Source organism: Macrobrachium nipponense, chromosome 24 (genome assembly GCF_015104395.2).
Source record: "Macrobrachium nipponense isolate FS-2020 chromosome 24, ASM1510439v2, whole genome shotgun sequence".
In the NCBI taxonomy this organism is placed as follows: domain Eukaryota; kingdom Metazoa; phylum Arthropoda; class Malacostraca; order Decapoda; family Palaemonidae; genus Macrobrachium; species Macrobrachium nipponense.
In genome coordinates, this window is record NC_061091.1 from 44,928,211 (window position 1) to 44,950,957 (window position 22,747).

The following is a 22,747-nucleotide window of genomic DNA, read 5'->3' on the forward strand; positions in this document are numbered from 1 at the left end:
AATATTTCGTCAAAATTCCTCTTACTTTCGTAGTTACAGGGTAATTAGTTAACATACCTCAATAAGCCTAAAACATTGATCCGTACAAGAAAATGCAATATTTCTTCCATTATTGTAAATTTTGATAATTATTGTCAAAGAAATTGGGAGAAATGGCATCTGTAGACATTCCCCGAGTCGAGAAGGGAGACTTCACTTCAGTCAGCTACCAAGTGCAACCATCAGTGCAAGCACAAACTTCAAGTAGTCTACACATTCGATTTCACCTCTGACATTCGCTTGCTTTTACGTATGTTTATGTATGTTTCGGCAAGAATTTCATCATGCCAATGAGGAAAAGACAAGGAAAACATCTCGCTAACATACAGACGAAGAAAAATCGCTCAAGTATTATTACAGAATATCATAATATACGCGTAGTTAGTGAAATGAGAGGGGAGGGTTGCGTAGTAAGGGTTGCATAGTAACGCCCCCGTCTTGCCTGACAGCACATGTCACACTGTGCCCAAGGCTACAATCTTTGAGCACAGAGAACTTCATTTATGATAAATATGATATTGTTATGATACAATAAAGTTTGTTCATACTTACCTGGCAGATATATATATAGCTGTATTTTCTGAAGTCCGACAGAATTTCAAAAACTTCCGGCACATGCAGTGATCAGCCAGGTGGTTAGTACCCATTCCTGCCGCTGGGAGGCAGGTATCAGGAACCATTCCCATTTTCTATTCATAATTTTTATTTCCACTGTCCCCTGAGGGGAGGTGGGTGGGTACTTGATTATATATATCTGCCAGGTAAGTATGAACAAACTTTATTGTATCATAACAATATCATTTTGTTCATGAAACTTACCTGTCAGATATATATATAGCTGAATCCCACCGTTGGAGGTGGGAAGGGACAGAATTGAAGGATTTTGGGAAACAAATGCATGCAGATGATTTACATCTTGGTTCCACCTGTTAGCATAGCTGACTTCGTGATTACTGTCACCCAAGTCTGCTTCTGCTTTACTAGAGTTGCCAGCGAGGTAGAGACCTATAAAGCTGGTGCACTCCAGATGATCTGTCAACGGGGGCAAGACCACAATGTGACTAGACCATATTGACCATACTATGTGGGCTAAGAAGTAAAATATATCTATATATATATAATATATCTATATATATAGATATACTATATATATATATATATATATAGATATATATACAGTAGTACCTCGAGATACGAAAAAACTCGAGATACGAAAGCCAATGCGAAAAATTTTACTGCGAAAAATTTTACTACTCTACATACGAAAAGTTTTCAAGATACGAAAGGTTGTTGCTGTAAAGTCCCGAGATTCGCCCGGACCACCGAGAACAATTTTAAAACTCCCGCGCCGCCAACTGAGTAAACTCGCCAACATCCTCCCGCTCTCCCATTGGTTCCTGATGCTAGTCACCCCATAAGGTCCTGCTCTCCTATTGGTCAGCATCTACCCCTTGTGCTTTAAGTATTCTATTGGTAAAAGGTTGCTGTAAATTGAAAAACTTATTCATGCAATACATTTAATAAAAAAAAACATTAGGTAAAGATAGAATAAAGAATAGAAATGAATGGTTATCATACTGTTTGGTAGTTTCAGTAGTTGAAGAAGAAAATGAAAATTTATGGCTTACTGTGTAAAAGTGATTGCTTGGCGATCGTTCGATACTAGTAAGAGCTGGATGTAAACAGACGTTTGGAAGCTTTTTTTTTGTTTGTTTATTATAGTTAATGGTTACTTAATAATTATTTGAATGAGTACATGCAAATACATTTAATAAAAAATTGTGAATTAGATATCAGAAAATATAAAATAAATCAGTCTGCCAACAAATAGGTATTTTTTAGAATTCTTCTTCTGTTTTATTATTACGTTACGTATTACGTATGTTTCATTACAGCTGTCAGTAACTCGGTATCTCCATTAGGTAAAGATAGAATAAAGAATAGAAATGAATGGTTATTATACTGTTTGGTGGTTTCATTAGTTGAAGAGAGATATTAATGACAATTTATGGCTTACTGTGTGCTAGGAAAAATGATTGCTTGGCGCTCGTTCGATACTCGTAAGAATGTAAACAATCGATTGGAAGGTTTGTTTTTTCTTTGTTTGTGTATTATAGTTAATGATTAATTAATAATTATTTGAAATGAGTACATACTGATTATTTATACATTTTATTGGCATATTCTAAGCTTTTAGCTCTTAGGTTTAGATGTCAGAATCATAGACTAGGCTACAGTAGCAACTGCTAACATAGGCTAGGCTTATTGCTAAGGGACATATGCTAAAGTCCTAATATATGCAGTAAAAATGGGGTTGAACATTACATGCAGTTGAATATTACTCAAGTATGTACAGTATTTTGCCTTTTTGGAGACATATTTCTTCCGTCGTAACCCTAGAACATGTGTTTTAGGCCTGGAAATATAATTTACCGGGGTGTTTTTGGAGGGCTTGGAACAGATTAGCCATTTTACATGTAAAATGTGTTCCAAGATACGAAAAACTCATAATACGAAGGCCGTCTCGGAACGGATTAATTTCGTATCTCGAGGTACCACTGTATATATATATATATATATATCACCACCTGACCAACCTAGCCAAAGTTAAGGCATTTTAACTAAGGATAAAGAGTTAAGAAGTCGCCATTGGCGGCGACTCAATAACTAAATTAAGAGCTCTTCCTAACCATTTTCTACAGGATAGATTGAGTGGTACTTCTTGCCCCCAAGATTGTGTCTGCAGACACGTATGGCCCTAGCGAGCAGCAGATCTCATATGCCGTCTTCACATCCCGGAGGAAATGTGAAGCGAACACAGAGTTGCTTCGCTAAAACGTGGTACTCAGTATGTTACTGAGTGCCATGCTCTGTTGAAATGCTTCCGAGGCCGCGCCCTCACCTCGTGAGCATTCAGATCAAAAGATTTCAAATCTTTGTGCAAACACAATGAAGGAGCCTTTTAGAAAGAACTCCTTAACACTAAAACCAGGGTGTTCTTTGATATGGGCAAGTCTGGTCTTTTTCGGAACACTGCAGATTGTCCGAAGGACTTCGACTTTCTTTAGTTTTATGTAGATAAAACTTGAGAGACCCGACAGGGCACAGGACTCTCTCTGGCTCTTGCCCAATAACTTGTGCCATCCCTTGATTCCAAGCTCCTGGCCCAAGGACTAGACGGGTTTCCATTCTTAGGCCACAACGGAAGGTTTAGCGAACACACCGCATTGTGTTCCCTAAAGCCAAAACTTCTGACGATGGCTTAAAACCTCACTAACCCTCTTTGTGGTATCTAGAGTGGTTAGAAAATAGGCCTTTCTGGTCACGTGCAATAAGTTAACCGAAAGGAGAGGTTCGAAATGCTTTGACATCAAGAACTTCAGACTACGTCTAAGTTCCATATAGAAAGCTTCGATCTGGACATGCACAGTCAGTCTGTCTGTACTAAAGTCAGGTGACCGACCAGGTGACCAGTCAGACGAATCAAGGACAGCAAGGCTGTACCCTGAAGACTATAATGCACTATTCTTCGCTGAAGGATGAGTGTCTGGACTGCCTGGGCGATTCAAGCTAAGCAAACCTTGGGGGTGTATCAACTCAACCCAACGTCGTCAGCGAATCAACTCATGAGCAACTCCTGACTCGAGCTTCTGGCGCCAGAAGAAAGGAGCGCAGAGCAAAAAGGCGATTCAGTCCCGAAGGACGAATGCCTGACAGTCCAACCTGGTCTCATGTTACACGATCATCGGGAGTGTATCAATGCAACCGACTTCGTCAACAAGAAACTCAGGGCTACTAAATGTCGCCTGATCTCGCACGAGTGTCTGACTCCGAGAAAACAGGTGAGACAAAAAGTAGATGGTGAGCGACTTTCGAGATTCCATAGAACTCAAAGATCGTGAAGGGCTTTGTTGTTTGACAGAAGCAAATCTCTGAGCCCAAAGGCCGTCAACAACATATTTGCGTATTCTTTAATAGTTGTGACTGCCAGCTTATCCCATTCTTCAGACGGAAAGGGAAGACAGTAATCTTATTCCTGTCAACATCTCGATAGTCTGAACGTAGTCAGACTCAGAGCGGAGAGGTTATAGGTACCTTTCGTGTTAGAGTAGACCGACTCTCTCGGAAAAGGTCCTTGGAAAATGAACTAGGAAGGACGTGACCTCTGTGAATCCAGGATCTTGAAGGCCAACATGGGGCGATCAGCGTCATTGTCGCTCCCTGTGACGTCTTAAATCATCTTATTACATTTCCTAAGCGTTTGAAAAACGTGGAAAAGAGACTAAACATCCATCCCCGTTCAATACCATAGGATGGCGTTTAATGCTACCGCTCCCGGATCGAGAATAAGGGAGCAGAGAAGAAGCCTCTTCTTCCTCAACATAGCGAAGAGATAAATGAAAGGACGTCCTTAAAGTCTCCACAACTCTCAACATACTTCTATACAAAGATTCCACTCGGAAGTCAGTAGTTGCTGCTGTCGATCGAGAAGATTCGTACGGACTTTTGCAATCCTGTAACGAACCTCTAGAGGATCGTTACGTTCTATGCCTGTTGTTATAATACACTCTTTCTCGTAAACTCGAACAGGGACCGAGAGAAGATACTTCTTAAGATATGAGAGAGCTGTGGAATATCCGAGTTGATCTGGACTACTGGTTCCAAAAACTCGTTTCGAGGACTGGAGGGACGACAGAATTGCTTCCACTTCTTTCAGATTATGTTCCTGGACATCTGAAACCCTCTCCAGATGTCCGGCACCTTCTCTATCACCTCAGGTGATACTTGACGCACTGAGAGATGTTCAGAATCATTCCTAGATCTTGGATAAAATTTCAGTTTTCCGGTAGGAAAAAACTGTAGAGGTCTGAATTGCAGTCTATTCAAGGAAACAAACTTCTTCAGGAAGGAAATGGTCCCCAGCATGCTCATCCATTCCCTCACCGAGTATGCTTACTTCCCTAATAAGGCTGCGCTTTGCCTAAGCAGGAGAGCATATAATAGTACAATGTTGCGGTAGACTCGTAGTCCTATACCGTGCGGTAACGAGCACTGAAAAAAGTAAGAGATATCTCTGCTGAACATAGTAAGGCAAAACGAATGCAATGTTTATTCATTCATGTAAGAAATCCCCTCAATCTTAGGCTAAAGTCCGTGATTGTAGGGCAGAGATACGGTTAGTCGGTCAATCCCGCAGGAGAGAGAGACGTAGCCTACCGCGCATGACAGCGAACGAGCTGGTACTGGCTCGGTTGGACTGGAGGACAGTGACAGCAGCTTACTTTCGTCGTCTCTTACCGTTATGCCTGGGTTGCCAGCTACTCTATTCTACGAAGAAATATGTCCGTTATTTTTGAGCAGGAAGAGACTCTCAAGCTGGTATATTTAAGCGAAACAGAGAACGCTAAATATAGAGGTGCGTTTGTGTCGTCATAACACTACCATACAACGGTAAAAGATAAATCGGAAACTCCTGGAAGGCTGCAGGGAGTAACGATTAAATGTCCTTAAAATAATAGACAATGGACCTCTCGGTTGCCATCCGAAGAGGTAACTACAGCAAGCGTATATGACTTGAACCAACCAGTAGTAAAATAACGCAAGGCAAAATATGATATTGTTATGATACAATAAAGTTTGTTCAAACTTACCTGGCAGACATATCTATAACTGAATTTGGAAATACAGCTACATACATATCTGACAGGCAAGTTTCATGAACAAATCTTAGAGAATCGAAGCGGACAGCTCAAGCTTCTTATGTTATTGGACATAAGCGTTCATTGATGTAGTCTACAAGTCTATTTCTTGTACGAGTCTGCGATTGATGAATGAGAGCTCTTCCGAATCTTGTCAATAAGAGCTTATCCGCTTACGCAATATAAAGTTATTGAGATGTTTGTCAATGAGATCTAACCCATTTACGGGACAAAGAGATATTTTGTCAATGAGGGGATACCCACTTACTTGACAAAACAATAGTATATTGTCAATGGGGGAAAGTCACTGAATTGACAAAACGTAATCCAGGAAGTCGAGCATATTATTTTTCCGATTCACGTATCAATCGAGGAAGGGGCAAGAATCCTGTTAAGAGACTGGGCTTACTGCAGGTAGGACCCTGATGTTCAACTTCGGCAGCGTAGTCCCGAACTAGGAACTAACAAAATCTATCATCTGAAAAGCCCCTTCAGATGGACTGAAAAGCTTGTAACCTAAATTTATTGGCAGTATGGCAAAGGAAGTCCTGTCTTGCGCTTTCCTGAAGAGCGTCCTCTTGATGAGTGCCTTTGCAAGATTCCTACCCAACGTTTTCGAGCATCATGACGTGGAGGACGTCGAGCTTTTACATAACCCGTAACTGCCTTATCGCAAAGTCTTGACTGCGGTAGAGCAAACGAGATCTTCCCTTGAGCTTTCCTTAACTCCATCCACCTTTGCGAAAAGCAATATAAATTGACAGAGACCTCTTGAATTCCCGAAACCCGAGGTCTTGCTGGGTTTCGAAGACGAAGTTGTCTGTTCACTTTAAGCTTCCTCCGAAGCACTGCTTACTTCACGTTCTTTGCAGGTGAGGTAGAAGGTATCACCGAAGGTAGAGGTAAAAATTCTTTAGGCCCAAATCGTAAACAAGAGCTTGAAGAGTTCAACAGAAACGTTCAGCCAGGCGACACACCTGGCGCGCGCACGTTCGGTATCCACTGGCGCACGCTCGGCGTCCACTGGTGCACGCTTGGTGTGCACCCGCGCGCGCTTGGCGTGCACCCACGCGCGCCTGGCGTCCATCCGAGCGCCTGTCCAAGCCGAGCGTCAAAAGAAGCGTGCAGAAAAGCGTCACGCTCCTGACAGGCGTCAAAACAAGCAAGAGAAACTGCCTTCAGGGAAGAGCGAGATACATCTCGGAGAGAAATCCGACTGCACGAAGCAGTCTCAGGAGAAGGGTTGATCATGTGAGAATCGAGGGGCGAGGGAACGCCTTCTTATTCTCACAGTAACAAAGCTCGGACGTCCGCTCTCAAAAGCGTCCTGCAACTATGACTTCTTATTCGTATTTCTCGGTGGAAAGACGTACACGTGATCAGGCAACGTTCACCTTCTTACTTCTCACTGAAACGCATAACGAGAGAGAGAGAGAGAGAGAGAGAGAGAGAGAGGACGTGAAGCGTCCTCTTCTATAAAGCTTCCGAAAGCTCCAACCCCTGCGCGGGGAGGACGCTTTGGAGGACGAGAAGCAATCCTTCAGGATTCGTGCACGTGCACGCACTTTGGCAGCCTGGGAGTATCTTCAGGTCTGCCGAAGGCACGTCAGATCGGTGGGGGTTCCTCGTAACCCTCCTTCGGCTTTCGACATGCTCTCTCCCTGTGTTCCTGGGAGTCAAGCAGAGGTCCCGGCCTAGAGGCGAAATAAGGCCGATCTGACGCACCCTCCACTACACAAGGGGCACTGTCACTGCACTTAGCCACTTCACTTTTGCTCTCTAAAGCAAGCACTTTCGATTCTAAGTTACGAATCGATAGAGTATTAGAGAAAGGGCAATACCCTCTACAGACACTGTTTTAGGGCCCGAAGGCAACACTACAGGGTTAGGAGTAACAATTACATAAGTAGCACTCTTCACAACAATGAAGGAGAGCGAGCACCTCTCGCAGACATATTCATAGCCCGTAGGCCAAACTACAGGGTTAGGCAAAATAAAGTCTACAGGAAGGTTAGCAGGTTCACTACCCTGACTTTTGTTTACTGATTAATTGCGTACATACGAATCATACGTCTTCCTTACGGAATTAGACAAAGTCTCACACTCCTTACATGACAAATCTCAACAAAGAAGCAAGACCCATACCCCTCGTGCATACCAAGTGCGGATATAACGAAGCTTTCGGTAGCCACGCCCTATCTTTGCAGACAACACCCTCTGAAACTAGCCTAACTAGATTCAGATATCTTATGCAAAAATGAATCAAATTCAAATCAATTTAAGATAGCGTATGCCTAGCCACAAATCCAAGTAAAAAATCAAAAGACAATTAGGATACTTAGCAGCAATGAAGTTTCCAAAATCCTAAGACGGAGGTACTGAAAACAGGTGTTTCCAGCACCGGCAACAGAAAAAATACGAATACCCGCCTCCCAGCGGCGGGAATGGGTACTAACCACTTGGCCGACCACTGCGTGTGCCGGAAGTTTTTGAAATTCTGTCGGACTTCAGAAAATACAGCTATATATATATCTGACAGGTAAGTTTCATGAACAAAAACAAAGTTTTAGTTTTTTAATACCCAAAATGGAATATGAAATTCATAATAATCATGATTTATTAAATTGTCTTTGTAAAAAGAGAGTACACCTTCGAGTTTCACCTCTGACATTCTCTTGCATTTACGTTTGTTTATCTTTGTTTCGGCAAGAATTTCATCATGCCAAAGAGGAAAATACAAGGACAACATCTCGCTAACATACAGAAGAAGAAAATTCGCTGTAATAAGCCGAGTTAGTGAAGGGGAGAGAGAGAGAGTTGCGTAGGAAGGAGTGCCTCAAGCAGTGCCCCAGGCTATGATATATGAGCAAAGGGATCATCATTTATGATTAAATTATGATAAATAAAATAGTTTTGGTTTATTAATACACAAAAAAGAAATATACATTCATAATAATCATTATTTATTAACATTGTCTTTACAGAAATGCGAAGGAAAACTTTGAACGCCCGTATCTCAAAACTATACTTATTGACCTTCAAAATATATCTTCTCACTTAGTTTTAAAGCTATAACATTGGAATTTGGTATATAACTCAGAAAGACATTATAGAACAATCAAATAGAGCCCTTTTTTCCTATTTTTTTCGTCTTTTTTTTATAAATTTTTTTCTTCTGATTTATAGGGTTTATTTTTTTTTACCATATTGAAAAATTCATATCTAGCAATAAAATGACTTTTAGAAAAAAAACTCCTTATTCAATTGGAGGTCTACATCAGGTCTATATATGGTAGTAATCCTAGGTCTTAATATTAAATATCAAGAGAGGAGATAGAATTTGAAAAATGGTTATTTTCGGGATAAATCGCCCTGGCGTCACAAAACCGAAGGTCAGAGGCGAAAATCATATGCGGTTTGGAGATATCCCAAGTCACCTCATTAAGTGGTATGAATATCAAAGTCCTGTCCTTAAAAAATGGCATTAGCCGGCTGGCCCCCTTAAAGCAGGTCACCAACAATGAGGACTGCCTGTGTGTCTAATCTCCAGATAAAATAGAGCAGTTTCCCATCCCAGGGCCAATAGCTGTACTTCCAAGGATACATTAATTCTGAATTCTTTTATTTTATTTGAGCTCACCAAGTTCTACCATTGATAACAAACATCATTTTCCAATATTTGGTATTATGTCTCAACATAAGGCTCAGTAACTCCCTGGAAGTAGTTCTACTGCTGTTCTCTTCAGATTAGAGGCAGGTCTGGCAGAAAAGTTACAAAGCCAAAGCAGCTAGGTCAGGTTTAGCATGGTAGCCCTGGTTGCCGTAGAGGTGAGCGTCTCCATCACCTCACAATCCACACTCCACACTTCCATGCAAAAGATCCACAGCCACTAGATAAAAAACAATGAGGAACACTGAAAGTTTTGCAGAAGGAAGTAAGCAGGAAAGGTGCTGGAAAGGAGCATCATTCTTCATGACCATGTTCATCTGCACATAGCAAATAGAACAAACACGAAAATCAAAATCCTGACAATAGGAGAAGATGATAAGCCTTGTCTGTATCTTTTACTAATGGAACCAGCAACAACAAATGAGTTGTCACCAACAAGAATCCACTCTGCAAATTCAAGTGTTAAACATTCCTTGCAGAAGAACCTATCACAAATGTCCCTCTCTGCAATTGTAATGGGTCTAACAAGGATTAATGGGCATGGTTATCTTTTGTAATTGCTTCTGTGACGAAGGATGGCAACACCCTGCCTGTGGAGAGCAGCCCTGGATTTGATCAAATTTTTGAAGGTGCTGGCCTTAAGGAATATCGCAAACACACAACCAGTTGCATGAAATTAGTTGCTTACGACACTGCAAAAGTTATTACAACTGACGCATTGATTTTTTTAAACCTCTGAAACTGCCGTCATGTGCAACTGATCGCAGCGCAATAGGCTTTGTTGGTCGTGTGCCAATCAGTTGCATTATGAATTTGCTGAGAAGAGAGTGGTATGTGCTTCCAAGCATTAAGGCCATGGCTAATGCTGCAATGGCGAGTACAAGCAAGTTGGGAACATTAAATTTGTAGCCTAAAAAATCTTGGTTCTCACCAAATGAATTAGTTTATTGAAGGTTTCTTTGGACATTCTGTAAAATGCTTGAAATTGCACAGGGTCCACATGTAGCTCTTGAGCAGCAACAAAACTCCTTTTTTGAGCATTCTTGTAAAATATTGATAAATCCATGATCATCTTCTTTTCCTTCTGCTTATGTAACAAAGCAAAAGCATTTCCTCCTCGTCAGACAACACTGGTGAAACTAAAAAATAATTGCTCTGGAGTGAGGACCTCAAGGTGACCGATTGAATGTGACCAGTTGCGTGTGATATGTTTCATGTAACTGGTTGCATTGGTGTGGGATCTGCCTAAGAGACATGAGTAAATGGAAGCTTGAAAATCTTTGATCACAACAACATGTCACTGCCCCTAAGAGCAACAACAGATGCATTGTTCTATTTTGAAATTTTTGCACAATTTGAGGATTTCCACAAAGGAAGTATTGTCCTGGAGGAACAAACATCATCCACGGTTTCATTACTACACTATTCTTAGATAAACTGAACCAGACTTAGTGCGAGGAGTATAGGATCTCAGCATATGTGGAGATGCAGTGATTATATACAGGTGATTTGGACATAGCTGAAGAACAATAGGAAGAGAGCTATAAGTAGAACAAGATCCAGAGCCTTTACTAGAAGAGGAGTCTTCTTAAAATGCAAGATGATCAGGAGTGTAGTCATAATTGCACCTGTGAGAGTGAAAATGCTTGGCAAGAAGTGTGAAGATGAAACGTACCAGTTGGGGATATTCGAAGAAGAGACATCTGGGGAGGCCCAGCTTGCAATTGCAGGAAGCACGAAGAGATGTAGTACTAGCATGATATGAAAATTCAGCCTCAATGAGAAGAGGGGTCTTGTTTGGACTTGAGAGCATTAAAAGGACAGGTGTAATCAACATTTTTCCTTTGCTAAAAGAGACTTGGAAGGACCTCCAATGCAACCACCTAAAGGAGGATAATTCGAGCCATAGTTGCACCTGGGTGAAAGCGACTGCTGTTGAACAGGACTGTTTGAGGTCTAAGCAACACTGAAAGTTCAGCACTGGCCTCTCTAACAGAAGGTTCAGGAGAGGGTGACTCCTTGCAACCTCATTTCTCAATACTCTTAGGAAGAAGGGAGCGAGGCCTTCTCAGCTGAAACTGATGACTGATATTCCATAGAGGCAGGTCAGTGAGCAACAGAGGATACATCAGAATCACACACAGTATTACAGGTGATGATACAGCAACCACAGCCACTATTATAGAGCATTGATGCCACAAGGCAGGGATACAGGACTTCAAAAGGATGTCATAAAATCGTTAATACCCAAAGATAAATGCAAAGGGAATAAAATAATGGGGCAGCAGGTGGCAGTGACTGGGATTAAACTGGGGAAAGGGAGCTACATTTAACTCATCCAAATATGAATCAATGACAGCCAAGAACTGTTACTCAAACACAAAGGCTGTCTTGTTTTTGGAATACAATGCAATGGCACTAATTACATGAAATAAAACAAAAGCTGATGGCCTGAGACAAATAGAAGGCCCAAATCTTGAGAGAGAGAGAGAGAGAGAGAGAGAGAGAGAGAGAGAGAGAGAGAGAGAGAGAGAGAGAGAGAGAGAGAGAGAGAGAGAGAGCAACTGATGAGATGGCAAAATTCCTCCTACGGGTAAAGGATGACCACTTGGTGAAAGCAACTTCCAAAACATGAGTTCTCATCAGGAGAAAAGGCAGGAATCGCTACAATTGGAAAAGGCTGTTATTTTCTACTCTTGCAGCTCTTAACACAAGGTGGCATCGAGGTCATGGAAGCTTCATTCAATGAGACTCAAGTCTTGAAAACAAACCTTGCAGCAAGATATTACAAAGGAAGAGTGAAAAATCTTTGCCAGACGCCCTATACTATATACATGTTATAAGCCCATCATTGAGCAAAGAAAACCACTGATCTATAAATTCATACACTAAAACCACAATTTTTCAGTTGAGCCCTAAACAAATGGAACATTCCACTCTACAGCAATACATGTAAATAAGTCGGCATCCTATCACACACTTATAAGAAATAGGATGAAAACAAAACTGTAAGTGGAGAATAAACCTTTAGCCAATGACCAATAATTATAATTGTATGAAGAACTGGTTCGGACTACCAATAAGACATTGCCTTATAGTATTCAACTTGCTTGTGATTTGTGTATTAAAAGTTATTGATGTGTGTTTAAGACACATTCTGATGTAACCTAAGGATGATGTAAACATGCTACACGACTTTCCTCCTACACTTACACACGTATGTTGTGCCATGACAAGAAAAATCTACAATTCCCCATAAAATTAAAGTAATGAGAAAGGACATACTTTACAAACATAGAAAAAATGATCCTAAATTAATTAATAAAAAGTAATTCACAGTAGTAATAAAAATCAGAGAACAAATTAGAGACCTAAAGGTAATTTTTACTGTGCACTTGCAAGAACAACTGGAAATATAAACCAATGAAATCAAATGGAGGTAGCGAAATACTCCATGGAAACGTAAAATCAGTACAACTACTAAGCCCACATAACAAGTAATACAGAACCTCTACTGAAATCCAGTACTAAAGAATCTTTGTGAAATTAAAAAATTATAAAACTATCTGAGCCCCATAAATATCAACAGACAAGAAATCCTTTGGAACCAAATATTATGAAATTTGCTAACAGACCAAACAAAATACTAAAACAAAATACGGGCAGTCCCCCCGGTTATTGGCAGGGGTTCCATCTCAGTGGGGTCCTGATAAGCAAAAACCGCCATTAAACGAAACTCAGCAATTTATGGAGCCAAGTTTCTATTAATGGCGCCAATAACCGGTTAATGGCACCTCTGTTCGGTATGTTATAGTGCTATAACTCTATTATCAACACCTTATGGCACCCAATGAGATGCCTGGTAAACATTTGCAAGAAACAAGTATATGTATTTATAACAAAGGGGTTCGTATGAACAAACAAACATTTGGAGTGTCCATTACATACTATAACTGAAAGTTTAAGCCCATACTTAAAGACTAATGCTTACCATTTCTTTTACTTCCAAAAAGTTTTAGTTTGGATTTATCCCCAAAGACCTTAAGAAAATTCAGGACTCGTGCTGCACGTTTACAATCGTAGATATCTCCATAAATGACCATAAGATATCCTGAAAATGAAAGAACATACTATTAATGAAAATGAAAAGTTAAATACGTAGGTGAAATAGACAGAAAAAATAACAAAACTGGAAGTTTAATTCTAAACAACAAGCTTCATGAAAGGGACTGCAGCTAAAGAACTCCACACATGAATGAGTGCCAGATCTCTAGTATTCATGGATTCTTCAACCACAGATCTAAGGCAATGAGATGGAACAACAGCTAGAAAAGTAGCATCATCGGCATATACAAAGTTCCAAGAACACCTGAAATGACATTACTAAAGCTATCATACTGGCCATCAACACAGACCCTTCAGGTTCTGCCAATTAAAATTTCATTTCAATTTAACAGTTCTCTGGTATTATGGCAATATTTTACTAGAAATAGTGCTAAAGGAGACATATTTCACGGAGCAACACGGCTTCCTCACCCAGAAATAGATTTTTCCTACGTCAAAATCCCTTTTAACTTCCTGTTTTAAAATTCACCAATTACCAATTATCTTAGCTAGTACATAAATATTTCCTGATTCACAAGGTCAAAGTCTGCATTAAAACCTAACCCAACCAAGGATGCATCTACACCTTCATCAAGAGCACTCTGCAAGACAGTAGATATTAACAAAAGCACATCACAAGAACAGGAGTAACCAATAGTATTGGCCTATATTTCAAGGGGCATTGGGTGGACTTTTAGAAAGAAAAATTTGAAATTCCAACTAATCTGAAAATACTAGTAATCTTTAAAAAAAAAAGGGGGGGGGGGGGGAAGATCCTGTTAAGGTTTGTGCTGTTGCAACTGTCAAGGCCTAGATGCAAAGTTCTGACTTCTCTAAATCTGGAAGCCATTGAACGCAACTTCAGCTCTTGAGCAAACAGTTTGCTCTCTGTTTAGGACAATATACAGTACAGCCAACTCCCAGTTATTCATGGTTCAGCATTCGAGGCTTCAGTTATTCGTGGGTTTTTCTGTGGAACATACATCTACATTATTTGCAGAAAATTTGCCTATTCACAGATTTTTTCACAGAGCAATTAATTGTTTGTATGGTGTTTTTATGTTGCATGGAACCAGTGGTTATTCAGTAACGGGACCAACGGCTTTACGTCACTTCTAAACCACGTCGAGAGTGAACTTCTATCACCAGAAATACACATCTCTAACCCCTCAGTGAAATACCCAAGAATCGAACTCACGGCCACCGAGGTGGCACGCCAAGGCCATACTAACCATGCCACTGAGGCGCATACACAGCAATTAATTGAACCTCAGTTTTTGTACATAATCCATTCTAGAACCTCCGACAAAGTCCAAAACGTAAAACAACCGAAACAATAATTCCCATATGGAATACTAATGTTGTTATAATAAAATAAGGTTTTATTCATACTTACCAAGCAATTATTCAACTGTAGGATTCCTGCACATGGCAGACCAAGCTTCCAATTTTTGCAGTGGCGCCTCCATCACTAGTGTAGGTAACCAGTTACCAACCACTTCTGGTAAATAGGTATGACACATCATACCTTTCATTGGATTTCAGCCACAAACTCCACCTGTGGGGAGGAGGGAGGGTTCAAATCAAATTGCTTGGTAAGTACTAATAAGACCTTCTTCTATTAGAAAAAATCATTTTTATTCAAGGTCTTACCAAGCAATCATTCAGTTGATTCCATATTGAAAGGTGGAGGGTAGTGGAGATAACACCTGAAAATAATGTCAATTCTGAAAAGGGTTACAGTGTGATAACACAGAACATATGCTTGTCATATCTTACCTTGTAAGGGAGCTGATGCAGGCGAGTACTATCTCTGGTTGATGCTCAGCTTACTTAGTAGAGAGAATGGTAGCTAGACCGTGCGTCTTCTCTACAAAGTGGAATGATCCTTGAAGTCATGGGCCTAACCACTGACTTAGCAAGGAAAAAACAAAATTAGCATTGCCCTTGCCTGGGTGAGAACCAGATGCAACAATGAAAACAATAAGACATAGTTACTTACACTAAACTAAAACCAATACCCTCTATTCAAAACCACCTGGAGTGTACTCCAGGTACTAAGTACCTCCAGACTTCCCAAACCAACAACCTTGATACAAGGCAAAAATTATAGCAGGACACAAAACCCCCAATGTTGCTTCTCCTAATACCATGCCAGCAATGGATATAGGTCTGAGAGTCCTACAGTTCTCAAACACGGTCTCGACTTCTTTCAAATAATGCATTGCAAACACCAACTTTGATCTCCAAAATGTTGACTGTAAGAACACCATTAATGATAGGTTATTGCAAAATGCCAGCGAGGTAGCAACACCTTTCAGTGCGCCATTTACCTTCTTCAGCAGAAATGACTTGTCATTAACTTGGGCGTGTGCCTTGATGATGAGAGATCTTAAAAAGGACAGAGCATTCTTGGAAAGAGGGCAAGAAGGATCCTTCACCAAACACCATAAGTGTAAAGAAGGACCTCTCACTTTCTCCATTCTGTGAAGATAATCTCAGTGCTCTCACAGGGCAGAGAAGTGTTTCTTCCTCTTCTGGCCCTAGAATATCCATGATATTCTTAATGAAAGATTCTCGTTCTTCACCATAAAGTAAAGGGCTAAGGAACAAACTGCATTTCCTTGAGGAAAACCTACTCTCATCCACAGCGTGTATTTCACTGACACGTTTTGCTGAAGCCAAGGTAATTAAAAAGCGAGCTCTCTTAGTCAAACTCTTCAGAGAAGACGACCGAAGAGGCTTAAAAGGATGCCTCCTTTCGAGCCTCTTCAGTCGTCTTCTCTGAGGAGTCCAGAAAGATACTTCAGGACTATATCGAAATTCCATGCAATACAGTCCTTAGGTGCTTTTGATGTCTCAAAGACCAAATACGTAAGATCTGTCAGATCACTAATCGACGCCATATCAAGTCCCCTATGTTTGAACACTGAATTGAGCATAGCAAAATATCCATTAATCGTAGAAGGGGATAACTTCCATGTAGAGCTCAAGAAGAGAAGGAAATCGGCAATCTGACTTACAGTGGTCTTAGAAGAAGAGACTTTAGCCTGTCTACACCATCTTCTAAAGATGTTCCACTTAAATTGGTAAAGGTTGTTAGAAGAAGTGTGTCTGTATCTTGCAATAGCTTCTGCAACTCCAAATGAAAAACCTTCTGCTTTGACGAGGCTCCTGTCATCCTGAAGCATGTCAGGGCCAAAGCGAACAACCCTTGGTGGAAGCAATGGAAGTGAGGTTGTCTGGGAAGCAACTTCTTTTGAGGAAGGAGCCTCAGAAAATCCACCAACATGTGGAGAAGGTCCAGAAACCACTCTTTCCTCAGCCAAAAAGAGCTATTAACGTCCGGTGAACGTTTCAATGTAGCTTTACTTTGTTGATGATCTCCATAATCATCCCGAAGGGGGAAAAGCTTAAGCATCTAGCCCCGACCAGTCCAGCAACATCACATCTACTGCCCAGGCTTGAGGATCTAGAACTGGGGAGCAGAACAACTGAAGACGCTTGTTCCTGGATGTTGTGAACCAATTGATGGACGGTTTTCCCCATAACTTCCATAGATCCAGACATATTTTTGTGTTCAACATCCACTCCAACGGCACAACTTTACGTCCTCTGCTAAGTTTGTCTGCCAGCACATTCATCTTCCCCCTAACAAATCGTGGAACCATCATAAACAAAGTGAATGAGCAAATCCCTCCCTACTTCCGAATGTAGGATAGGGCTGTGGAGTTGTCTACATGAATAGCCACCCCTTGACCTTCTACTAGGTGCACAAATTCCTGAAGGCCCAGGAACACTGCCAGAAGCTCCTAGACATTGATGTGTAGGGATTTTTGACTGTCCAAACTCCTGACACTTTGTGATCCTGAAGAAGGGCTCCCCAACCTACATCCGATGGGTCTGAATAAAACTGTTGGCAGGGGTACACTGGAAGAAGAGACACAGCTTCATGAAGTCTTTCTCTTCAATTCCACCACGAGAGGAGCTCACTTTATAACTTTCGTGATCGGAAAAACTGTCAAGTCAGGTCGGGACTTCCTACACCAGTTCACCTTGAGGAAGAACTGTAGAGTCCTCGAGTGTAGCCTTCCTAGCTTCACAAACATCTCTACCGATGAGAGGATACCCAGCACACTCATCCACTGTACCTCCAAGCATGATGGATTGGTAAGGAACATTGAACTGTCTGAGGGCACGACTCCACTCTTTTTGGGGACAGAAAAGCCCAAAAAGTCTGTCCAGTATCATTCCCAAATACAGGGAGTCCCCGGTTATCGGCTGACTCGGTTTATGGCGCTCTGGTTTTATGGTACTTGTCTAGCGCCATGGCACCATAACATACCTAACAGAGGCGCCCTTAACCAAAACATGGCACCATCAGCACCATAAATCACTGAGTTTTGGTTAATGGCAGTCTTTGCTTATTACCACCCCCAAAAGAACAGAACCCTCGCCGATAACCAAGGACTGTCTGTAGAGAACCTTCTGAGCAAGAATAATTTGGGATTTTGACATATTTATGACAATTCCAGTCGTCCAAATACAGTAGTGCCTCAGGTTACGAAAGTAATCCATTTCGAAGCGGAATTCGTAACCTCATTTTTTCGTATCTAGAACTACGTTTTACATGTAAACTGCCTAATTCGTTCCAAGCCCTACAAAAAAACCACAGTAAATTTTATAATAAAGCTAAATTGACCAATAAACAATGAAATACAATAATTTGGACCATTCAGTACCTAACCTAACCTTACTGTACCTGTAAATAAAGTGTATTAGTGTACAGGGTACAAGAAATACTGTATGTACATGTACGTATGTATGAAGTAAAATGTGGAACCTTACCTTTCGAGTGAGGCTATGTCCAAAAGTGGCGACAGAGGAGGAGGACAAATGGCAGAAAGCATGAACTCTTAACTTTATAAAACACATTGAAAAATGGCAGAAAACATTAACACTTCTTGATTATCTCCATCTTCGTCTCCTCAGAAAGCATCCTCTTCTTTCCGTGAACTTCAGCAACATTCTTGGGACCCATGGCTAATATAACGAAAGTAATTAAGTTCACACACAACACGATAAAGTAACTTACAGTACAACGAAAGCGAAATCACTAACACGAATTTACGTTAACAAACGAAATCTATGTGAACGAATGAATTCCAAGTGTGATACGATAACGCTGCAGCAACGAAATGGTCAAGGAACACCTTTACATAGGTGCATGATGGGACAGATGCTGACCAACAAAAGAGTATGTAGGTTCTTACAGAGGTGACTAGCATCAGGAATCAATGGGAGAGCAGGAGGATGGTGGTGAGTTTTAAAATTGTTCTCGGCGGCCCAGGCGAATCTCGGACTTTACAATACACCCTTTCGCAACTTGAATTATTTTCATGCACAGAAGCAAAAAAAAATCTTCGTCTTTGCCTTCGTAACCTGGATTTTTCGTATGTAGGGACTTTCGTATGTAGAGGTATGACTGTACAGAGATGCATTTATCCCCACCAAATGTAACCACTGTCCGAGGGGACTTAGAACCCTTGTGAACACCTGAGGTGCTGTTGACAGGTCAATGCACAGCACCCAAACCTGAAAGATGGAAATATGATTTTGTTATGATACAATAAAGTTTGTTCATACTTACCTGGCAGATATATATATAGCTGTATTCTCCGAAGTCCGACAGAATTTCAAAACTTACGACACACGTAGTGGGAGTCAGGTGGTTAGTACCCATTCCCGCCGCTGGGAGGCGGGTATCAGGAACTATTCCCATTTTCTATTCAGATTTTCTAGTGCCACTGTCTCCTGAGGGGAGGTGGGTGGGCACTTTGATTATATATATCTGCCAGGTAAGCATGAACAAACTTTATTGAATCATAACAATATCATTTTGTTCATGAAGCCTACCTGTCAGATATATATATAGCTGAATCCCACCTTTGGAGGTGGGGAGAGACAGAATAGGATTTTAGGAAACATATATACATGCAGATGATTGACATCTTGGTTCCTTACCTATTATCATAGCTGACTTCGTGATTACTGTCACCCAAGTCTGCTTCTGCTTTACTAGTCTCCAGCAAGGTAGTGACCTATGTAGCTGGTGAGTTCTAGATGTTCTGTAAACGGGGGCGTGACCACAATGTAACTATACCATTTGACCATACTATGAGGGCAACAGGCAAAACCACCACCTGACCTAGCCTAACAAAAGTTAATTCCCACATAACTTAGGCTAAAGGAAGGGAAGTCCGCCTCAGGCGGTCGACCCTACAACCATAAAACAATACAAGAAATTAAAAGCTCACCTAACCATTTTCTACAGGATAGGATGAGTGCTACTTCCTGCCCCCAAAATAGTGTCTGCGGCGACGTATGGTCCTAGCGAATAGCAGTTCTCGTATGTCGTCTTTACACCCCGCAGGTAGTGTGAAGCGAACACCGAGTTGCTACGCCAAAAGGTGGCACTCAAAATGTCACTGGGTGCCATGTTCTTTTGGAAGGCTACCGAGGTAGAGATAGCCCTCACTTCGCGAGCATTCACTTTCAACAGCTTCATGTCACTGTCTTCACAAGATGAATGCGCTTCCTTGATGGCGTCCTTCAAGAAGAATGCCAGAGCATTCTTAGACATCGGCAAGTCTGGTTTTCTGACCGAACACCACAAGTTGCTAGAAGGACCTCAACATTCCTTCGTTTTCCGCAAATAGAATTTGAGAGCCCTGACAGGGCACAGGACTCTCTCTGGCTCCTGTCCAATAATTTCGGCCATACCCTTAATCTCAAAGCTCTTGGGTCAAGGGTTGGACGGATTCTTGTTCTTAGCCAGAAACGTCGGGCTCAATGAACAAACGGCATTATGCCCCTTAAAGCCAACGTGCTTGCTGATGGCTTGAATTTCGCTAACTCTCTTCGCCGTCGCCAGAGCAGTTAGGAAAACAGCCTTTCTGGTAACGTCCCTTAGTGACGCAGCATGAAGAGGTTCAAAACGACTGGACATCAGGAACTTTAGGAATACGTCCAAGTTCCATGACGGCAACTTAGGTTGAGGCACCTTCGTGGTCTCGAAGGATCTTGAGAGATCGTGAAGGTCTTTGTCGTTTGCTAGGTCCATGCCTCTATGTCTAAAGACTACAGACAGCACACTTCTGTAGCCTTTGATCGTCGGGACTGCCAGCTTCAAGGCATTCCTCAGGTAAAGTAGGAAGTCAGCTATTTGGTTCACAGAGGTCGTGGTAGAGGAAATGCCCTTCTTTCTGCACCAACTTCTGAAAGCGGCCCACTTCGATTGGTACACTGCAAGAGAGGAAGCTCTCCTTGCATTGGCAATAGTTCTTGCCACAGGTCTTGAAAAGCCTCTCGCTCTGGCCAACTTTTGGATAGTCTGAACGCAGTCAGACTCAGAGCGGGGAGGTTTTTGTGGTACCTCTCGAAGTGGGGCTGTCTGAGTAGATCTATCCTTGACGGAAGCGTCCTCGGGAAGTCTACTACGAAGGACATGACCTCGGTGAACCACTCTTTCGCAGGCCAGAACAGGGAGATCAACGTCATTCTCGTCCCTTCTGACGCTGCAAACTTTCTCATAACTTCTCCCAGGATCTTGAACGGGGGGAAGGAGTATAAGTCCATCCCTGTCCAGTCCCAGAGAAGGGCATCTATCGCTACTGCTCCTGGATCGAGCACCGGGGAGCAGTACAGCGGAAGTCTCTTTGTCCTCGAAGTCGCAAAGATGTCTACGAGAGGACGTCCCCATAAACCCCACAGCTCTTGGCATACCTCCTGGTGAAGAGTCCATTCAGTCGGCAGCAGTTGACCTTGCCGACTGAGGAGATCTGTACGGACATTCTCTACGCCTGCGACGAACCTCGTAAGGATCGTTACGTCCCGTGCTTTTGCCCACAACAAGATCTCTCTCGCTAGAGTGAACAGGGACTGAGAGTGTGTTCCTCCCTGTTTCTTGATGTAGGCCAGAGCTGTGGTGTTGTCCGAGTTGATCTGGACTACTTGATGTGAGACTTTGTCTTGGAAGAACTGGAGCGCCAAATAGATGGCCGCCAGCTCTTTGAGGTTTATGTGCCAGGACACCTGTTCCCCTCTCCAGGTGCCTAACACTTCTTCCCCCCCTAGTGTTGCTCCCCACCCCGTGGTGGATGCGTCGGAGAACAACACTAGGTCGGGGCTCTGAAGCTTGAGGGAAAATCCCTCCGACAGCTTTGCAGGATCGAGCCACCACTTTAGGTGATCCTTTACCTCTCTCGAGATCTTCAAGATCGCATCGAGATTCTCCTTGGCCTTCCTTCCAGTTCTCCGTCAGGAAAAACTGGAGAGGTCTGAGGTGTAGTCTCCCCAAGGAAACAAACTTCTCCAGAGAGAAAATGGTTCCCAGCAGACTCATCCATTCCCTCACCGAGCATAATTCTTTCCTTAGGAAGGGTGACACTTTGTCTAAGCCTTGCTGCTGACGTACCTGGGACAGAAAAGCTCGAAAAGCCACTGAATCCATCTGAATCCCCAGATACACGATGGACTGCATTGGGGTCAGATGTGACTTTTCGAAATTCACCAGAAGTCCCAGGGACTTCGCCAAAGTTAAAGTTGAGTGAAGGTCCTTCAGACACTGTGCTTCCGAAGAGGCTCTAATATGAAGCCAGTCGTTCTGAGCATATAGAGAGATTCTGACGTTTGCAAGATGCAGCCACCTCGCCACGTTCTTCATTAAAATCGTGAAGATCATCGGGGCCGTGCTCAACCCGAAGCAAAGAGCCCTGAATTGGAAAACTTTCCCTCTCAGGACAAACCGTAGGTACTTCATCGACTGGGGATGGATCGGGACGTGAAAATAGGCGTCCTGAAGATCTAATGACACCATCTAATCGCCTGGTCTTAAGGCCCCAAGAACTGACTGAGGCGTCTCCATCTTGAACCTTTGTTTCTCCACAAAAACATTCAGACTGCTTACGTCTAAAACTGGTCGCCAACCTCCCGACTGTTTCGGCACCAGGAACAACCTGTTGTAGAAGCCCGGGGATTCTAGGTCCACGACCTGTTCCACCACTCTCTTTTTGAGCATTTGGTCGAGCAGATCGTATAGAATCTGCTGCTTCTCCTGATGGTAAGAGGGTGACAGATCCCTGGGTGTCGTGCACAGCGGAGGCGGCTTCAGGAGAGGAATCTTGTATCCTTGCTCGATGACGTCGAGCGACCAGCTGCCTGCATCTCTCTCTCT

General features: G+C 42.2%; 1 protein-coding gene across 2 annotated transcripts in view; it reads right to left on the reverse strand.

Annotated features, from left to right (window-relative positions):
* Nucleotides 1–22,747, reverse strand: part of LOC135205593 (uncharacterized) — a 514,233-nt gene that overhangs the window by 217,282 nt on the left and 274,204 nt on the right. For both annotated transcript variants that reach the window (XM_064236362.1, XM_064236363.1), the window contains exon 7: nt 13,400–13,519. In XM_064236362.1, the coding sequence (XP_064092432.1) occupies nt 13,400–13,519 (120 nt within the window). The remainder of the gene's footprint in view (nt 1–13,399; nt 13,520–22,747) is intronic.